Genomic DNA, 17,923 nt, shown 5'->3' with positions numbered 1-17,923 from the left:
CATAATGGACGGAACATATGCAACCACCTCTGGGACCCCAGTGTGGAAAAAGATAGAGACAGAAGACGACCAGAGAGAGAGAGAGAGAGAGAGAGAGAGAGAGAGGAAGCAAGGGGGGAGAGAGAGAGAGAGAGAGAGAGAGAGAGAGAGAGAGAGAGAGAGAGAGAGAGAGAGAGAATGTAAGAGGGAACTGAGGTGATGATCAGCCCTTTATAGACTGAAAGATGAGAGGAATAAGAAGTTAAGAACAAGTGGACAGTGGATTGAATGTGCCACTGGAAGGCATTTCATGTTCAGCACTCCAGTACTGACACCAGGACCTCTCAATACCTTGTGACATCGCTAGCTGAATGATTACGGTTTCAAGTAATATTCCAGTGCAAATTAACTGGCAACTCCCGCTTGTGCATGTTGAAAATCTCTGCTTTTTAACCAATTTCAATGCATGCCATTATAGGCGAAAGGCTTAAGTGGTTAACTGATTTTGAAATTGAATTAAGTCTAGTAAATTAGTAATATAGTACCAAATAGTGCTGTGTAACTTCTGTAATGATTTACAGTGTAGGCCGAACTAGGATCAGCGTTGAGTAAGGCTGCACTGGCAACAAGTGCTTGATATCCCAGTAGTACAACATTGTTCAAACTTGTCTTGGCAATTCTTTTAAAAGAAAACATTATGTCATTGACTGTTTTTTGCATTAAAAAGTAGCGGTTCTGGCACCGTCACCGTTTAACAAAAATACCTCCAATCTTGTACCACTACGAACAGAATGGAGATATTGACTAGAGAAAGTCTCATTTGAAGCAGTGGATAGAATGAGTGAGCAGCTCACTCGCTGGGGTGTGTGGCTATAAAGCAGCGAGGACCAGAGGATCATAAGTGGCTGTGTGTGTTCAAATGCACATGCATGCAGAAATGCAAAAGTACAATTGTCCCCTTCTCTCTCGGCAGGTATCTGTATCTCTCTGTGTATGTACGCATACACAGTATAGATAAAGTCTGGACATACTGATCATCAACATCTTCCGTTCTTATTTCCATCAGAGCAACGGGGGTGGAGGGGGGTGTTGGCATGAAGTCTTGAGATTAACAGGCAGGAAGGGGATGAGAACAAGAGGTCGTGAACTTTGGGGTCATCAGCTGTCCATCCAGAGGATATGGTCCTCCTCCTCATGACCCCCCCCCCCCACACCCCCCCGACCTGACCCTATGGTCATGTATCACATGCAAAATCAACAACAGCAGCCTGATCAGGCCCGTCAGGCCTTAACCAAGATGTAAACAAAGCAAACCTCCAAGATGGAGGGAGGAGTGTAACCTCCATACACACAGACGCATAATACAGGACAGTACACACTCAACTTGTGGTTGACGTGAACACCTGGGACTGCGAGAGGCTGTGAACTGATCCATCTGTGACTGTTTTCCCCATTAGTAGTGATTTCTCAACTCACTTCAAAAAAGACATTTCACTTGAAAGCTACTATTGATTTACGCCAAAGTGCCAAAATCTTAGCATGCCAATTTTATGGATTTTATACTTACAGGAAATTGTGTGTGTTTGTTCACTTGCATGTGCATGCACCTGTGTGTGCAACTGTGTATGTAAATAGAAAAGCACACATAAGGAAATAGCGACTGCACAGTATTAGGATGTCTTGAGACACTTTCTATTTACTCTCATTTTAACGCACAGTCGCACACCGGCATTATCCAGGTTTGAAACATTTTAGGAGGTGGTTTTACAGAGCCCTAGGCTTTCATTAAGGATTTGGAAGGTAGCTAAGGGACCACTTAACGCAGACCAAGGCTCTTGGGAATATATTAGCCCAAATTGAGGCTCAGTTTTTCCCCTACAGAAACAGGACATGAAAGGTTTCCTCCAGTCACCAATCTACCATTTCTCCCCCAAAGTGCTTTATCAAGCAAGAGTGCCTTTCAAAGTCCGTCCATCAGTGGCAAGAACGGCAGAGTGTCTAAGAACAATATTCACAGTGGATGCTGTGAAAGGTGGCGCAATGCAAAGACTTCATTACACCAAGTGTTTACATTATCCCTTCATTCGTTGCTCTCAACAAGGCGTTTCTGAGAGCGAATGTCATTTTCTTGGCTCGTTGTTGTCCAAGACAAACACCAGTGTCCACTGCCGCCCACAATCTCCCACTATAATCGTTCATTATGTAAGATAGGATACGTCTGAGATATCACAGACAACATCCATGGAGACTTCCTTGTCCTAAGAGACTACTACTGTACATGAACAGTTCACAAGATGGTGCTTTAATTATGGCTCTCCTACTCAGACTTAGAACTAGACAACCAATTTCCACCTAAAGATTCCCATATAATAGACAGTAACTACTTATTTGGTATTGTGTCTATACTTGGTCCCCTCCTTTTCCCCTCTACACCAAATCTCTTAAATGAAAATAGCCGATCTACAAGCTCACGTGTTGTGAACTTGTGAGCACACAGTACTGAGCAGTGGTGAAAAATAACTACCGGTAAGTACATTTGCTCAAGAATTGAAATCGAGTATTTCCAATTTTCAATACTTTAAACTTTAGTTACTAGTTACACTTTGTAGTTTTTTTTATATTATTATTACAAAACATACATTAACCACTTCAGTCTTATATACATTTTGGCCATTGGATATCTACAAGCTCACAATGCGATCATGGAATGCAATGTATTGTGAGCTTGTAGATCTGCTATTTCAAATAAAGTTGTATTCACTGGATCGTATTGCACCGTGCTTGCGGTTAGGTTAGGCTAGGGGCTTGGGTTAGGTTTAGGGATGTGAATTATCGATTAATGCATTAATAGTTAATTAATACTTCATTGACACCTCCTTGGTGCACAGCAGGGTTAGGTTTTCTTTGCTATTCTGTATTACAAAACAGTCGATTGCAACCTAGATATGGCCCACCGTTGAGCTGAGACGGCTTTGGAGCCAATTGTTCCAGCGATCGTCTGCACAGATCATTGTTCAGCGTGTTGTTTTCCACTACCTTAGTGATCCAGTATGTGTTGTTAACTGAGGTAGATCAGCAGCAACAATCTCTGTACCACAGTTCAACTTCTGCCAATGACCGGAGCCTCATTGTTCCCCAGCATTTCCTAACCTTTAAGGAATTCCTTTTCCTCCACCAGGAAATATGGTTTACAAGAGACGGCATCAGGCCCAGACACTCCTCTTTTACCCCTTTTGCATCAGGCCCAGAGCCTCCTCTGCATCAGGCCCAGAGCCTCCTCTGCATCAGGCCCAGAGCCTCCTCTTTTACCCCTTTTGCCCTCCAGCAATGTCCAACACCCCTTCTTTTTCCTTAACCCTTCAGGTAATATCTAGTAGTCCAACCTTCTCCCCTGGCTTACCATACCAAAGGGCTACACAGTGGCGGAGAAGGCACTCACTCACAAGCTCTTTCACTGCTTTGTAAGATGACCTGTGATGAGCAGCATCTGGCCAAATTGGCTTGAAAAACTCCAGACAAAAGTCATAGCCATCATGCAGGGAGTTTTGTTGGGTGCACTCACTGCACTCTCTGGTAAAGATTTTAAGCCTGTGTGGATGGCATCATTGCAGAGGAAAACATGTCATTTATCATTTAAAAAAATCACGAGGGGCCATCTTAGCATTATATATCATGACATACATCATCTCATGAACTGAAATTCTGTGATTGGTTTGCCGATTTGCTCATCTACATACAACGTAAATTTTCCCTTCATTGTCAATGGCATTTAATGTTTGTGTTGCCACAAATTTACGTCATATTTGACAGACACTTGACCTAATTTCTCCATTCTTTGTCAATGGCAAATATTGAGACAAAAGCTGTATATAGAATGGGCTAGCACCCCTCAAAAAGCAGGCTTGTACATCTTTGTCAATCATGTTTCATCATCACTTTCAACCTGATTTAGCTCCCTATGTCATTGTGGATAAGAACTGTCGAAAAATAGCAAACATTCGCTGTTCAACAAGGTATTAGGAGGACCTAAATGGTTAATACTGCTGAGTGTATAGTGGGTGTGGGCCTGGACTGGGGTTAGGTGTGTACGTGCGCAATGTGCATCTGTGTGTGTGTGTGTGTGTGTGTGTGTGTGTGTGTGTGTGTGTGTGTGTGTGTGGGGGGGGGGGGGTCAGACAATGAAAGTGGTCAGTATGACATCTTGACCCAGTAGGTTGCCTTTGATCCCAGTATCATACAACTTATCACATTCATCTGACCCCAGGCCCTCAGACACACTTACAACACACACCTCATCCAGGCCCAGACCCACCACCCCAAGCTCCCCTGACACTCTCCAGAATCCTGCAGTAAGATAAGAGTGTAAATATCAGTAGTTTATCTATATCCCCTCTCTTCCCTCGCCTCTCCCTCCTTTTCCTTCCTCAGGTTATAACACACAGTTCAACCAGCAAAGTTATCTCTCCCGGTAAGTCTGATTTGTGTCCGATACTCCCCCAAACTTCTTCGTGGTCAGAACAGAGTTACCTTGTGACTTGTGAGGATCAATCAGTTTCTAAAATGAATCCCAGCTACAGCACCACGGGTGGTGGTGGTGCTGCTGCGTGCGTGCGTGCGTGCGTGTGTGTGTGTGTGGGGGGGGGTCAAGAGGATTGAGTGAGGGGGCGCTGCATTATCCAAACCCCCAGCCAAGATAGATTGCAGATTCCCTGAAGCCTCCCAGCCTAGCGCCTATGCCGTGACTCTAAATGTCCCGAATGGTTTCTAAGAAAGGCCATGCAAGATCCGGTTAGATCAAGAAGGCATCCCCTCCCTGGTTCCATCACCCTCCATTGGAACCATCTGTGAAGTAGGGGGGCTGCCAAAGGAGGAATGTGTACACACATATAGTATACATGTGGTTTGGGAAATAGCTCTCTTGGTGACACCCTACTTCCCCACTAAAAGTTCCCATCGTACAGAGAAGCTTATGCTGCTGACAAAATACAATGGAAGCCGTCCAAACCCATAGCTGGCTTGTTTGGTCATTATATAACAGGATCACATCATCATGCCCTTTGGGTCACTCTATGCCTGTTCCTTCCTGTTGAGCATGAGTGACTATATGCATCATCACCAACCATAACATGTTAAACTGTCATTCTTTGTCCAATGCTGTAGCTACAGTTAATTACTGACTAACCATTGAATAATAACATTTGTGGACTTATACTGTATAATAACCAAGGGGTCTTTCACAGAATTACCCTTCATTCCTTCTCGTTTATTGAGGTCAGTTGTTTTCTTACTTACTACTTAGTAAGGCCATTAAGCTGCCAGCATGTCATTCTTGTGCCACAGTAGCCAAGTGCTTCTCAGAAGCCTAATGTATACCAAAAATAACTTTTCAACTTAAAATGCCTAAATTATACTGAAATGCATTGAATTTATAGTTGAAGATCTGTTATTTTCAGAGAACTACAAACACAACAGTGGAGCTGTGTGCCAACTCTAGAGCTTTTCCTTTGAGACCACCTGTGTCATTATGGCAGAACCGATAACTCAACCCTTCTGGGTTAGATCAGAGCTTGGCAAAGGGCACAGACTAGGCTCCCATGGTATTTTAAATGCTGTGTCGTAGTGGGTAGTGGGAGTAATAATAATATGCATGGAATAGGGATGTGGATGCAAACCAGGTACCAGGCTACCAGCATGCCACTGAACATGTTTATCTCCACTATTATTTACTTCAATAGCCTTATCTTAGGCTTTTGCTGCACTTTGCAAGGCTAGGGATAGACTAAACAGAATATAATTAACTGTAGGATGCCTATTTCTAGTAAAAGATAATAATAATAAACAATAATTTACTGTTACCAAAAGGCCATAGGCCCTTTAAGCTATAATAAAAGAGTCACTGTCATATAGGTTCAATATAATTAATGCATTAAATAGATTGCTATTTTAAAATGCTAATTTTAGCTAGGCTACGGGTTGTGAAAAACTTTGACTTTTGGAGGCTGCTTTCTCAATTTCACACTTCTGAAAAGATAATTTATCCCTGGAGGATGCGGTTTGGAGTGTCACTGCAGCAGCAGCACTGGTAGATAGACAGTGGCGTTTCTGTGATAGAAATCTTCATCACTAAAACACAGACCAGCATTCTAGCTCATTCCTACTTTGACATTGACATACATACAATGCAGTTGAATGCACTTGTGGACGAGTTGTAGCAAGGGAGCCCCAATAATGTATAGCCTATAATATGCACCGTGCATACTAAGTAGGCATAGTTGTTTTGAGGGGTACCCTTTCTTGGTGAAAGTAGTAGGATATTATATGTTTTCTTCTGTCGTTGTATATTTAAAAAAAAAAAGTTTACTCACCGAAAGAAACTCTAGTGTCCCAACATAATCCCGTTCAGTCTTCAAAAGTTCATTTAGAACACAAACTCTTAGCCGAAGTTGTTTCTCCAAGTCTTTCCCGCTTTCAGCTCTGTGTTCTGCTTTGCTTTCCTCGGTCATCGTGAGACAGCAGCTTTAAAAGTTAATTTCCACCGCGGCGACAGGTAAAAAGTTATCAAAACAAGATTATTTCAGTGAAAACGCGTCAAAAGTTTGTAACATGGTGTAACTTGTGTTTGGTGAAATTCACTAGCTCCCGTGGGGGAAATAAATGCGGGCGATTCTGGGTGAAAACACATTTAAAGTTGAATGAAAAGTTAAAAGACAGCCTCGGCGTTTCACGGCACGGTATCAACACGCCAGACGGCTTCTGGACACCAGTCACAAACTTGGGTCCATGTGACTGAGTGAGTGACTCCAAAAACCTTCACGCTGCCCAGCCTCCTTCCAGAGGACGGGGCAGGACAAACGAGCCTAGGACTGCTGCTGCTGCTGCATGCCAGGCACAGACAGCGCCGTCCTACCTACTGATGCACCACAACAGGAAAGTGACAGAATGAAAAGTAAGTAAGAAAGACTGTAAAAGGCACACAGCAGTGAGCGTATCATATCAGACTCAGTACGTGTACTGTAGCTACTAGTACTACACTCACACAGTCTTAACCTTGTGGATTTGTAGGGCAGTGATAACATCTCTCTCTCTCTCTCTCTCTCTCTCTCTCTCTGCACTGTCTGCAGTCACAGCAAATGCTCAATGAAATGAATGGCTCTACTGTTGTTCAGCCGCAAACCCCTGTTTAATTAAGTTCCAAATTAATTTGTGTGATAACATGCACTGGTTGTAGACCTCACATAAATTGCATTAGTCAACAATTAGAGGGGGGGAGGGGGGGGGGGGGGGTGAAGAAGAGTGAATTGCATATGTGCATGGAGGCCAGGCCAGGACTAGATGATTATTCTAACAAGATACTACCTTGATGGGGCGCCCGCTGGCCTAGTGGTCCACCGTCCAGGCACATGCCACATTATAGGCTCTGACCTGACAGCGTGTTGTGTGTTCGAGTCCCGTTCATGATGACCTTTGCTGCATGTCTCTCCCCTTCTCTTTCTCCCTCTTTCTCGTCCGTCTTCTCTGTAACTATCAATAAAGGCAAAAGAAAGTCCCTTCCCACCACCACAGAGGTTGTGGGTTCAAATCCACTGGCTTTGCAGAGTGATTAACCAAACACAACTGGCCCTTGTTTGGGGGAGAGGGTGCCTGTCAGCTGGGAGTGTTGGAGTAGGACAAAGGACCTATACGTCCTCCTGGTGGGGGCTCCTCACTGGCAGGTGAGTCAGTAGGATACGACAGCAGAAAACACAGAAATATGTGTGGGGAGGAATCAATTGACTTATGACTAAATTGGGGAGAAAAAGGGGTAAAAAACATTTGGCTACTCTAAATTTAGGGAAAAAAACATGTCACTGGAGCAAATGCGAACTCGGACAGTTGAAGCCTTTTTATTTTGAGGGTGCAAATAAAAATGAATGACAACGTATCGATGTCAATACATCATTGTCATGTCTTGCAATATGGCCGATGATGGTCACTGGTGATGTCTACATGTATACAAAATTCATCTTTAAAATCAAGTTAAAAGAACACCTTATGTAAATCATACTGCAGTAACCCTGGGAAAATAATAATTCAAATGTATAATGTGTTGAAAGTGATTTTTTGCTATGTTTCTTTGTTTTTTTATTTCTCCTATGTTTTTTATTTTCTTATTTTAGTAAGTAAGTATTGCCTATGTTAAATGTTTGTCGGACCCCAGGAAGACTAGCTTTTGTCAAGGCAAAAAATGGGGATCCTTATAAACAATAAACAATAAACAATGTCTTAACAACACACATCACAACAAGATACTACTTTGAAGATGTAGGACCTACAATGAAAGAGATGGCACTGGAGCAACTCGGACAGGGAAGGCTGAAGCCTTTTTTATTATAATGGTGCAAATAAAAAGGAATGACAATCTATCAATGTCAATACATCTTTGTCATGTCTTGCGATAAGGGTGATGATGACCGACTATGATGCTTTTACACAGGCAGACAGAGATTGTGCAGGATTACAGTGAGAGAAAAGACCTCTGGGATCCCTCAGGAGAAGAGAGCAACTCAAAACTAGTAAGAACGTCCTCTTCTCTATTACATGACATCTGATGGTGACCAGAAAAATCTGAATCAAAACATATTATTTAGTTTGTTTGGTCTTGCATTGTGTTAACAACTAGAGCCAAAATAGCACTTAAGCTGAAGAATTTTGGTAAAAGGTGAGAATATTTGCTGAATAAAAGCATCTTCAACAGCTTTTCACTATTCTGCTACAATCAGATTTTCAACAGGTAATGAATTAGTTGTCCTTCATTCAGTGTTAATGTATTGAGCTGCTAAGCCTGCTATGCTAGACTATCTATCACACCATGGTTGGAAGTTAATATTTGTATGTATTTTAAACGGAGGTGCACTGCTCAAAGATTCCGCACACTTTCATATTCTGTCATAGTGTCATATCAATTAGTTTTAGCATCAACAAGTAGTAGGCCTAGGCCTATAAATTAATTTAGTTCCATATTTTGCTGCAATATCAGCATCACACGTCATTCCATCAATGCTATGTGCCAACGGTTATTCTGGTGTCATTAATCTGAGGGGCATACAAGTGTATCAGAAGGTGCCTCAATAGCAAAATATTACAGCCACTGTAATGACGTAAGGTATTTAAGACCAGCCTGACCACTGACCAGGTGAGATGGGTGAGCCGAGGACATGCTTTCTGAAGTGTAGTAAATCTTGACATAGACTATACTCTGGTGGCCATACATGGAACCGCATGCAGTGGGCACATGCGGTAGCAGTAGCATACGGCAGCCTGACTTGTATTGGTGTTGTGTTATTTACTCTCTACCACCAGAGGTCGCTGTTGTTTGCGAGTATAATTACCATCCATCTAAAATAGGGATCGTTCATGTTTATGCTGTCCTACAACAGAGATCGACAAACAAATTAGTTCGTTTCTCTTGACTATACCCACCGCAAATACGGTGCTAATACTTTTAATTAAACTCTATCCCCAGACGAGTCTAAAAAGTTACTTGTGCCCTGCCTGAGCTAAGAAAAACAAATCAAGAAACGTTGCTATGTGTGTAGCAGACTCCAGGATGGTTTTCCATTAACCTCTCGAACCCCCTTTGGATTTTAAAGCCCATGACTATGCTTTGAGGAATTTAATCGTAGCTTTAGTGGTGGTAAATGCTGCAAGGAAGTATTCTGTACAATCCATTGAACAAAGCAGGGCCCAGGCGTGTCAGAGTCAGACTGATATGAATGAGTCATTCATTCACAATGACCTTATCCAGTATTTACACTTACCATTAAAGATGACTTCAGATAAGAGTGTTGGTTTAACGTGATATGAACATGTAAACCCATAGACCCACCCATATACCTGTCATGCATATCCGTTTATGCGAGCCAAAACCAACATGGCTCTCTGATGTGGGTGTCAGTTCAGTTACAGTATGTCTATAATTTGATGTATTTATCTTCAGATTGTTTTACGGACGTGGTTCTGAGACTAGGCCTATAGCCAAGTCTGTCTGTCTACATGTGGGTGCTCCCTAAGGGGTAAACAAAGATATTAATATTGAATCAGAGAATAGGCTAGTATATCTATCTTATGTAGGCAAGCAAAGAAAAAATACACAAAAATACAATTATTATTTTAATCAAATCAAGTAGCATTTCATTTGATTATAGAATGTCTAATTGCTCTAATTGTTTTTAATTAATTATAACTGTAAAATAGTGGTTGTATCAGTGTTTAATTTGATGAATCATGAAAATGATAATCAAACTATATTTCAGTGGATGACAGAGGCACACCCCTGAGTGAGCATGCAGACACTTCTAATAGCCTGCAAAACAGTATTTCTATACCCAGTCTATACCGTACAGTACAGAGCAGTAGGCCTACGTAATAAATCTCCAGTCCACAAGATGAAGTGTTTTGCTTGACATTGTAGCATGTCACTGTGACTATGTCATCCAAAATGGTGATATTTGTACAGAGCTGCCTTAATGTTTCTAACAGACAATATCTGTCTTAGTACAAGTATTACACCAACATTCCACCTCTTTCTACCCACCGCCACGCGTCAACCGCCTGTGTTCATATACAGTAGCAATCCAAGTGGGTATTGTAGGTGATATCATTGAAAATAATAGAGTAATACATCTCTATACTCTGACAGCTTTTGTCATTGTCACGGTTAAGTGTGTACGTAATGACATACAGACTGACTTAGTGTGACTCACACCTTATCTGCTTTTATTAGGTTTGTCCCACAATCCAGTTGATATTCTCTTCTGCCATTGCCCCCCTATAGTGCCTCATCTTTATGGCCAAGTTCCAAGTTCCCTATTAAGAAGTGTCTTTGAACAATTCCATGTTACAGATGGAAGAGGGTGGGTTGCAGATGTTGAAGTTTGAGTAACTCGTCTTTCATCTTTTTAGACCAGTGCAGAGGATCTAAAAAGCAAGGCAATGTCGGTTGGTTGATCACTCCATCTGTCCTCCCAGGACTTTGGATTCAAACTAGATACTGTATCTCAAAAACTATAACAAAGAAATAGTAAAAATACATCGCATGGATGCACTTGGGACATATCCTCAGTGATGTATTCTGAGGTCAACTGGGTTCCGGGTCTACTAACATCATACCCCTCACTCAGGCAAACCCGGCCAACCCCGGCTGGGTCAAATCCCGACTTACGTCCCAGTAGCTACCCTCGATTAGTCCATCAGGGAAATGGGAATGAGCAAGGCCACACAATCCGTTGCTCCGGAACTACTCTGCCGGGACTGGGAGAACCAGATTCTGGCGTGTGGAAGGACTATAGGCTGTGTGGGTTGACTCCTGTCTGGGCCCCTATACCTATGTCTCACCACGTCCACTCCTGCTCTCACCAGGCCCAGGACCTGTGCGTTGTGCGTTGACTGCCAGCACCAGGCACTTCATTCAGGAGTGGTGTCTGGATTACCATGACATTTTCTGTGCACCTTACTGATTTTGATGTCCAATCAATGTCCTTTAGAATCACCCAAGGCCACATTTTCCACTTGCATACCAAATTATAATTATATTATATTTATAATTATATTTATTATTATTCAATGGCCATTGACATCTAACATATACCTGCCTGGTTTGAATGTATCTGCAGGGACCTGAAATATGGTGATAAGGTGGCATTATCATGTCTGAAGATTTAATGAAGATCCAAAACATATACAGTTTGGGGCAGAAAAAAGATATGTGTAGGTCATATCTATTCTTCAGACAGAGTAGGATATCCAATCCATCCATCCATCTTCAACCGCTTATCCGTAGTCGGGTAGCGGGGGCAACAGCTCCACCAGAGAGCTCCAGAGTCCAGACATCCATTTCCAGAGCAACATTAGTAACTTTCTCCTGGGGAATCCCGAGGCGTTCCAAGGCCAGTGAGTCGATGTGATCTGAGAGGCATCCTAACCAGATGCTCTAACCACTCCTGAAGAAGCAGCAACTCTACTCCGAGTCTCTCTCGCGTGACTGAACTTCTCACCCTATCTCTAAGGGAGATGCCAGCCACCCGTCGAAGGAAACACATTGTCATGATAATCCAGACAGTATAGTTTTTGAGATATCTAGTTTGAATCCAAAGTGCTGGGAGGACAGATGGTATAATAACCATAGCAGGAATGGACCTGGTCAGACGTAGGAGGGGCCCCGATAGGAGTCAACTCACAGAGTCTAGTGCCAGCTAGTTCCTCTCAATGTATTTTTGTTTTAGTTGTGAACAAGAGGTGGTAGAACATACCCTCCTTTCTATTGCCTTAACCTTAACCCACCGGTTATCTAAAAGATTTGTGTTAATTTCCCTCTCCCATGCAGGCAGCTCTAATTTTTATTTATTGTTAAAGGACATTATGCCAAGATAAACTTGGGAGATGAGTGAATTTAGCTGGTTACTATACTTTGGTCCGACATACCATTGGTACGATCGACTACCTACCCCAAACCCTCACCCTAACCATAACCGCGAGCACGGGGCAGCACACCTTAACCTAACCCCCAACCCTATCCCGAGTCGGACCAATGCTCCTTCGAACAAATGATATGTCGGACCAAAGTATGCTCCCCAATTCTGCTTGGGCTCAAGTTTGAGTAATTCCTCCCATGGTAGCATAGTTGGAAATGAAGGAAAGGAAGGGAATTGGGTGGATACATAATGTCATACCTGAAAGTAACAAAAAAGGTGGGTATATTTATTTAACAGAAATGTAAAATTGGAAAATAAAACAGAGTCCAAAACAGAGGGGGTAGAATAAATGGTTATTGGTAACTCAAAATTAACTTAATTGTATCCCTTTCATTGAAGGTCTTCTTCTGACTTACCCTCTTTCCCACTCATTATAAGCGTGACAAATTTTCATGGCCTCTATGGTAACTCCCAGACGACACAATCTTTACCCATGCCCCGCCTTCACTTAACTCTCACCCATAGGGGTAAAAGGTCATAGATGTGCACTCACAGTCCTGCATGGCCGGGGGCCAGCTGGGACCTCTCAGATCCACAGAGGCCCCCCAAGACAAAACAAAGAGCTGCAGTCACCCCACAGTTTGACCAGAGCCCCCACCGCCCTGCTGCACCACCTCAGGCAGCGTGAGCCCTGCTCTGGGTCTCCAGAGGCTTTATCAAAGAGCCCATTCACGCTCTGGCTTCCACTCCCAACACAGTTTGTGACTGAAACGCGGTGATTTACCGGACCTCTGTGCCAGCAGTGGCATACGGACTGTCCCAACTAAGTCATACTGTATAAGACTTAGCTCTGTGAGAAATGTTTGGTTCTCCACCTATGCCACAAGCCACAGCCCTGGGCAGAGCCATACGCCTCAGTCCACGTTCCTGTGTGTTAAAAGCAACAAAACGACCACCACACAGACTCCCAGACAGGCGGAGGCGGTGGCCTCAACCTACGTCTCTATGGTCAAGAAGTCATGCTTCAATTGGCCGGCCAACGTAAGGGTCTTTATATGCATGTAATTTCACTCTGCCCACAACTCCCTGAACATGATATACATGGAAGGCAAAGCAAGTTATTTCATGAATATGCCCCTGTGTGCAGCTGTCATAGCATTCAAAAACACTTCAGTTTCTCAGTTTATGTGCTTTTCAAAAAATAGTAAAGTCAATTAGATCCTGCATTAATCTTACTACATGTTTTTAGAGGAAAGGGAGGATTCTATAGAATATTGGCCTACACTTTATTTTGGGTGATACCGTTTTTTTACTTCCTGATGACATTAACCATAATCTATTCTAGATCAGTGGTTCTCAAAGTGGGGTCTGGGGTGTTTATGTTTATCCCTTTATACTTCCTTTATATGATGATTTAGAAGTGTATATTTGTATGTCTCTAAATGTTCTGATGAATTGAATATGGTGGACCCTGTAAACAAGTGTAGTCATGGTGCCATCCACAGTAACAGCTTTTGTATTGACTTGTCATTTCCTTGAAATGTACAGTCTTACTGCATACTGTTAATAAATACTTCAATCAATCAAGCAATCAATCAATCAATCAGACCCACTGATTTAGAATAACTCCCCCCTCATTTCTCAGACATAGAGACCTATGGACCTATTTATACTGAATGTTCACGTTCACCTATTCTATTATGATGATGATGACATGCCCAATATTGGTATGCTAGGGTTCGTGGGGTTAAATTTGTTATTATTGTACTTCAGAATAATGTTACATTTGGAAGTTAGCTATGTCAAGCTTTTAGGATAACATAATGCTGTATAATGAGCTCAACAGGTCATTTGCGAACACGATTGCAGCAGTTATGATTTTGTGCATGTTTTTGACTACCTCAAAACAGACAAGGCCTCATTCCGCCTGTGATCTTTGGCGCCCCAGACCCCAGGTTGGGAAACACTGGATTAAACAATGAACTGTCGACACACTATTCTGCTTCAATGTGGCGAGCAGATTTATCATCATGCGGACCATGTGTGCACATGGGTTATAATGACTGACTTGTGGTGCCTAAGATCAAAGACCACAAACAGAGCATTTCTCAAACCAGTGATCTTCATTTCGGATGGTTTCGTCCCTTTTACAGCTCGATAGGGCCTGGGGGGGCATGCATCCCTAAAGCTTTGTTTCAAAGCCACCATGACTGTCAGCCATAGCGTTTGATCCCTCAATAAGACCTCCAGAACATTCTAAACAAAAATTTAAACGAGAGGACAGGAGCGCGTACTTTAATTATCCTAAAGTCTTCTGTAGTCAGACTATTCATTGTGGTGCCAGGACTACTGCTCCGTACAGTGGGAACTGTGTTTTACATGTGAACACCTGCATGCTTTGCACTGTATAATTATCATGACTTTTGAAAAGACAGTATAGTACATTGCTGTACTGTCCCTATCTCTTGTTCGCTGAACTGGGCGTTGGGGAATAGCATTCCTATATGGCTTTTTGGGAGGTGGTGGGTCGAGGGATGGGATCTGATATGGGGGGGGGGGGGGTCTGTTGTACAGTAATTGGGTGTAAAACAGGTGGCGTGGTGTTGACATTGGAGGGAAGCATGTGAAAAATGTGCTGCCGCCATGCAATCACAAAGGGAAAAGGCTGGCGGTTGACTTAGACATTTAATCACTGTGTTGGATGATAAGTAGAGGATCAAACGGAGGCACGCATAGCCTAGAATAACAGGGAGAGCCACGTAAAGCTCCATAGGGATTCCTAATGGAGGCAAGCCATTGACAAAACGGGGATAGCTGGGGTGTTTTTTCTCTTTATTTGTATGGCTTGACACAGTTAGCTCAGTGTTACAGTACAGACTATGACCAGCAAGGTTTATGAAGTTGTACTGGATTTTCTGATTTTATTTATAGTACACAGTGGAGATTGACAGGAAACAAGGGGGGGGGGAGAGAGAGAGAGAGAGAGAGAGAGAGAGAGAGAGAGAGAGAGAGAGAGAGAGAGAGAGAGAGAGACGAGGAGTGATACACAACAGGTTGTGGGGATCGGGATTTGATCCCGCGACACGATGTCAGGTTGCATGCGAGCGGCCCCCAAAGTTGTACTTTACAAATGTATCTGTAAATAAGCCTCATCATCTTTAATGTTATAGAATATAAATGATAAAGTTAAGTCTCAGGCATTCTGAAGTGAATAGGCCTACTGGTGCATCCCAATGTGTGAAGGTCAACAAAGATCTATGGACATTATCTTGTTATTATCCCCATCATGCTGGAATTGGCAGGGGCGGGTATTACCGTATGTCTTCACTCCTATGTGACTCTGTGAGACTGTCACACACTCAGTAGGCCAAGGAATAACCTAAAACTCCTCATGGTGGTGTTATAACAGGCCGCTTGATGTTTTGACTTTTGAGTATGGAGGTATTGTATAGGCTATATACCTAGAATGAATTTGTTGCTCATGCTTCTTCTGCGTCTGGGGTCGATGACCCTGTGTAACTCTTCTTTTTTGTTTAGATTATTTTTTCTTTTTATTGATAGAGGGATAGATGAAAGTAGGCTGACAGGAAATGGGGAGAGAGATGGGGTGGTGACACGCAGCAAGGGCCGTCGGGATCGGGAGCCGAACCTGCGGCACACTGCCAGACTGGATTACCAGCCAAGGTGCCCAGACAGCTACGCCAGCCGCCCGGGCCCCCGTGTGACACTTCTGCGTCATAATTTGAAGTTCAATGGACCCAGTTTATTCATTTATTTTACTGGCCTAGTGTGCACCTCACACTAGGCATGTAAAGGTATACCGTATTACTGTGGCAAAAACAGCCACGGTACCGTGAGATTTCTGAGCTGATGCTGACGGTATTTCTTTATTTATTATTTTATGCGCACTTGACTCGCATCGCAACTCCACTCGCACAAGTCGTGTGAGACTCATGATATAATTAAACATTTCACTTCCCCTCCACATTAAGATAAGTGGTCAGTCACACAAACCAATTTCACAGTAACAGACCCGTTTGGTGTTGATTTAAGCATCATCAGCTGCAGTAGATTAATGGGAGTAAACGCATCATATTATGCCACTGTCCGTCCGTTTCCAGCAAATTTCCGGCACCGTTAACCCGGTCGATGCCAAACTTTGGACACACACTCCCTAGTTGCCAATGATGAACCTCTGCCCCAAATGTTCCAGAACGGTCTGTTATAGCACCACCAGGGGTCTGTAATATCCGCATATCGTTACACAGTATCTCTATAGTCATGTGCTCACGACGGATCTGTCCTATATTTCATATTCCATCCTAATTGGCTAACATTGGTTTTCAAAGTTTGCAGGATTGGCCCGTTTTGAACAAAAAGCCTCAAATCATGAACGCAGCGTGCGATTTACGTGAAATATTTCACGCACTTTCCTACTAGGCTGAGGAATATATGGTGGCGCTATATATATAGCGCCACCAACAGGTGGATTTTTGCAAAACACATTTTTGGAACAAAATGCCTCAAATCATCCAATTACCATCAAAGGCATAAGAACAAATGGCACCCTTTTCACATTGCCTATTATAGCGCCACCAGGAGGCCACAACCTGACCTGGCCTGGTGGAGATCATGTGCCCCTATTGACCGATCCACAGAGGGTTTCCTGGGTGCGGCCATTACTGAGGTGTACCATTAAGCGCAACAGCACTGATTAGCTACACCTGGCCTACGGAGCACCTGCTCCATGGATTACACCTATTATATTGTCCCCCCACCTTTTACGTCCCAACGGTGCCATTGAATATATAAGCCTATTTATGTAAGTATAACCTATACATTTAAAATAATAATTTGACATTTTTTACTAAAATAATTTATTTGATAAGCTAATAAAATATTTTTCTTCAAAGAATGATCTATTTTGTATGGGCCCTATAGCAGCTAAAAAAATATATGGAAAAATAGGCCTATATATTTTTTATACCTTGAAATATCGCGGTATACAGTTTCGCCGTGTACAGTAAAATCTCGTACGTCTCTACGTACGTCTCTACGTACGTCTCTAAATGTTTTGATGAATTGAACATTGGACTCTCTTGTAAACAAGTGTAATGCTTAATTGGGTCGTCCACTCACAGTTAACGGTCTTTGTATTGAGTTTGTGCTTGAAATGTACTATAATTATGCAAACTGTTAATGAATATTTCAACATTTATAACATTTATACGAACAGCCCTGTGGGCAACCCGACCTGGTGGAGATCTGCGCTCTGAGGAGCGCCGTTTTAATTTCTGGTGGCCTATTGTATTGTATTGTATTGTATTGTATTGTAATAGTTTTGCAGAACATGACACCAATATTTTGATATGAGCGCACAATGCACATCCCGGTGGCACACTGGCACAACGGAGAGAGATCCAGTTACAACAACTCTGACATCGGGTCACGTGACTCAGAGATCCTCCGCATTTTAAAAAGGCTGATACCCTGGC

General features: G+C 42.8%; 1 protein-coding gene across 1 annotated transcript in view; it reads right to left on the bottom strand.

The window, feature by feature from the left end:
• The window catches only part of prex2 (phosphatidylinositol-3,4,5-trisphosphate-dependent Rac exchange factor 2), a 137,206-nt gene extending 130,413 nt beyond the window's left edge, over positions 1 to 6,793 (bottom strand). The window contains exon 1 of the mRNA XM_080794189.1: positions 6,345 to 6,793. Coding sequence (XP_080650315.1) covers positions 6,345 to 6,482 — 138 coding nt within the window. The 5' untranslated portion in view covers positions 6,483 to 6,793. The remainder of the gene's footprint in view (positions 1 to 6,344) is intronic.
• Positions 6,794 to 17,923: the final 11,130 nt, after the last annotated feature.

The sequence above is a fragment of the Protomyctophum bolini genome (assembly GCF_963924005.1).
Source record: "Protomyctophum bolini genome assembly, chromosome: 21".
Taxonomy (NCBI): domain Eukaryota; kingdom Metazoa; phylum Chordata; class Actinopteri; order Myctophiformes; family Myctophidae; genus Protomyctophum; species Protomyctophum bolini.
The sequence above is the reverse complement of the archived record's forward strand: the minus strand, read 5'-3'. Positions and strand labels throughout refer to the sequence as shown.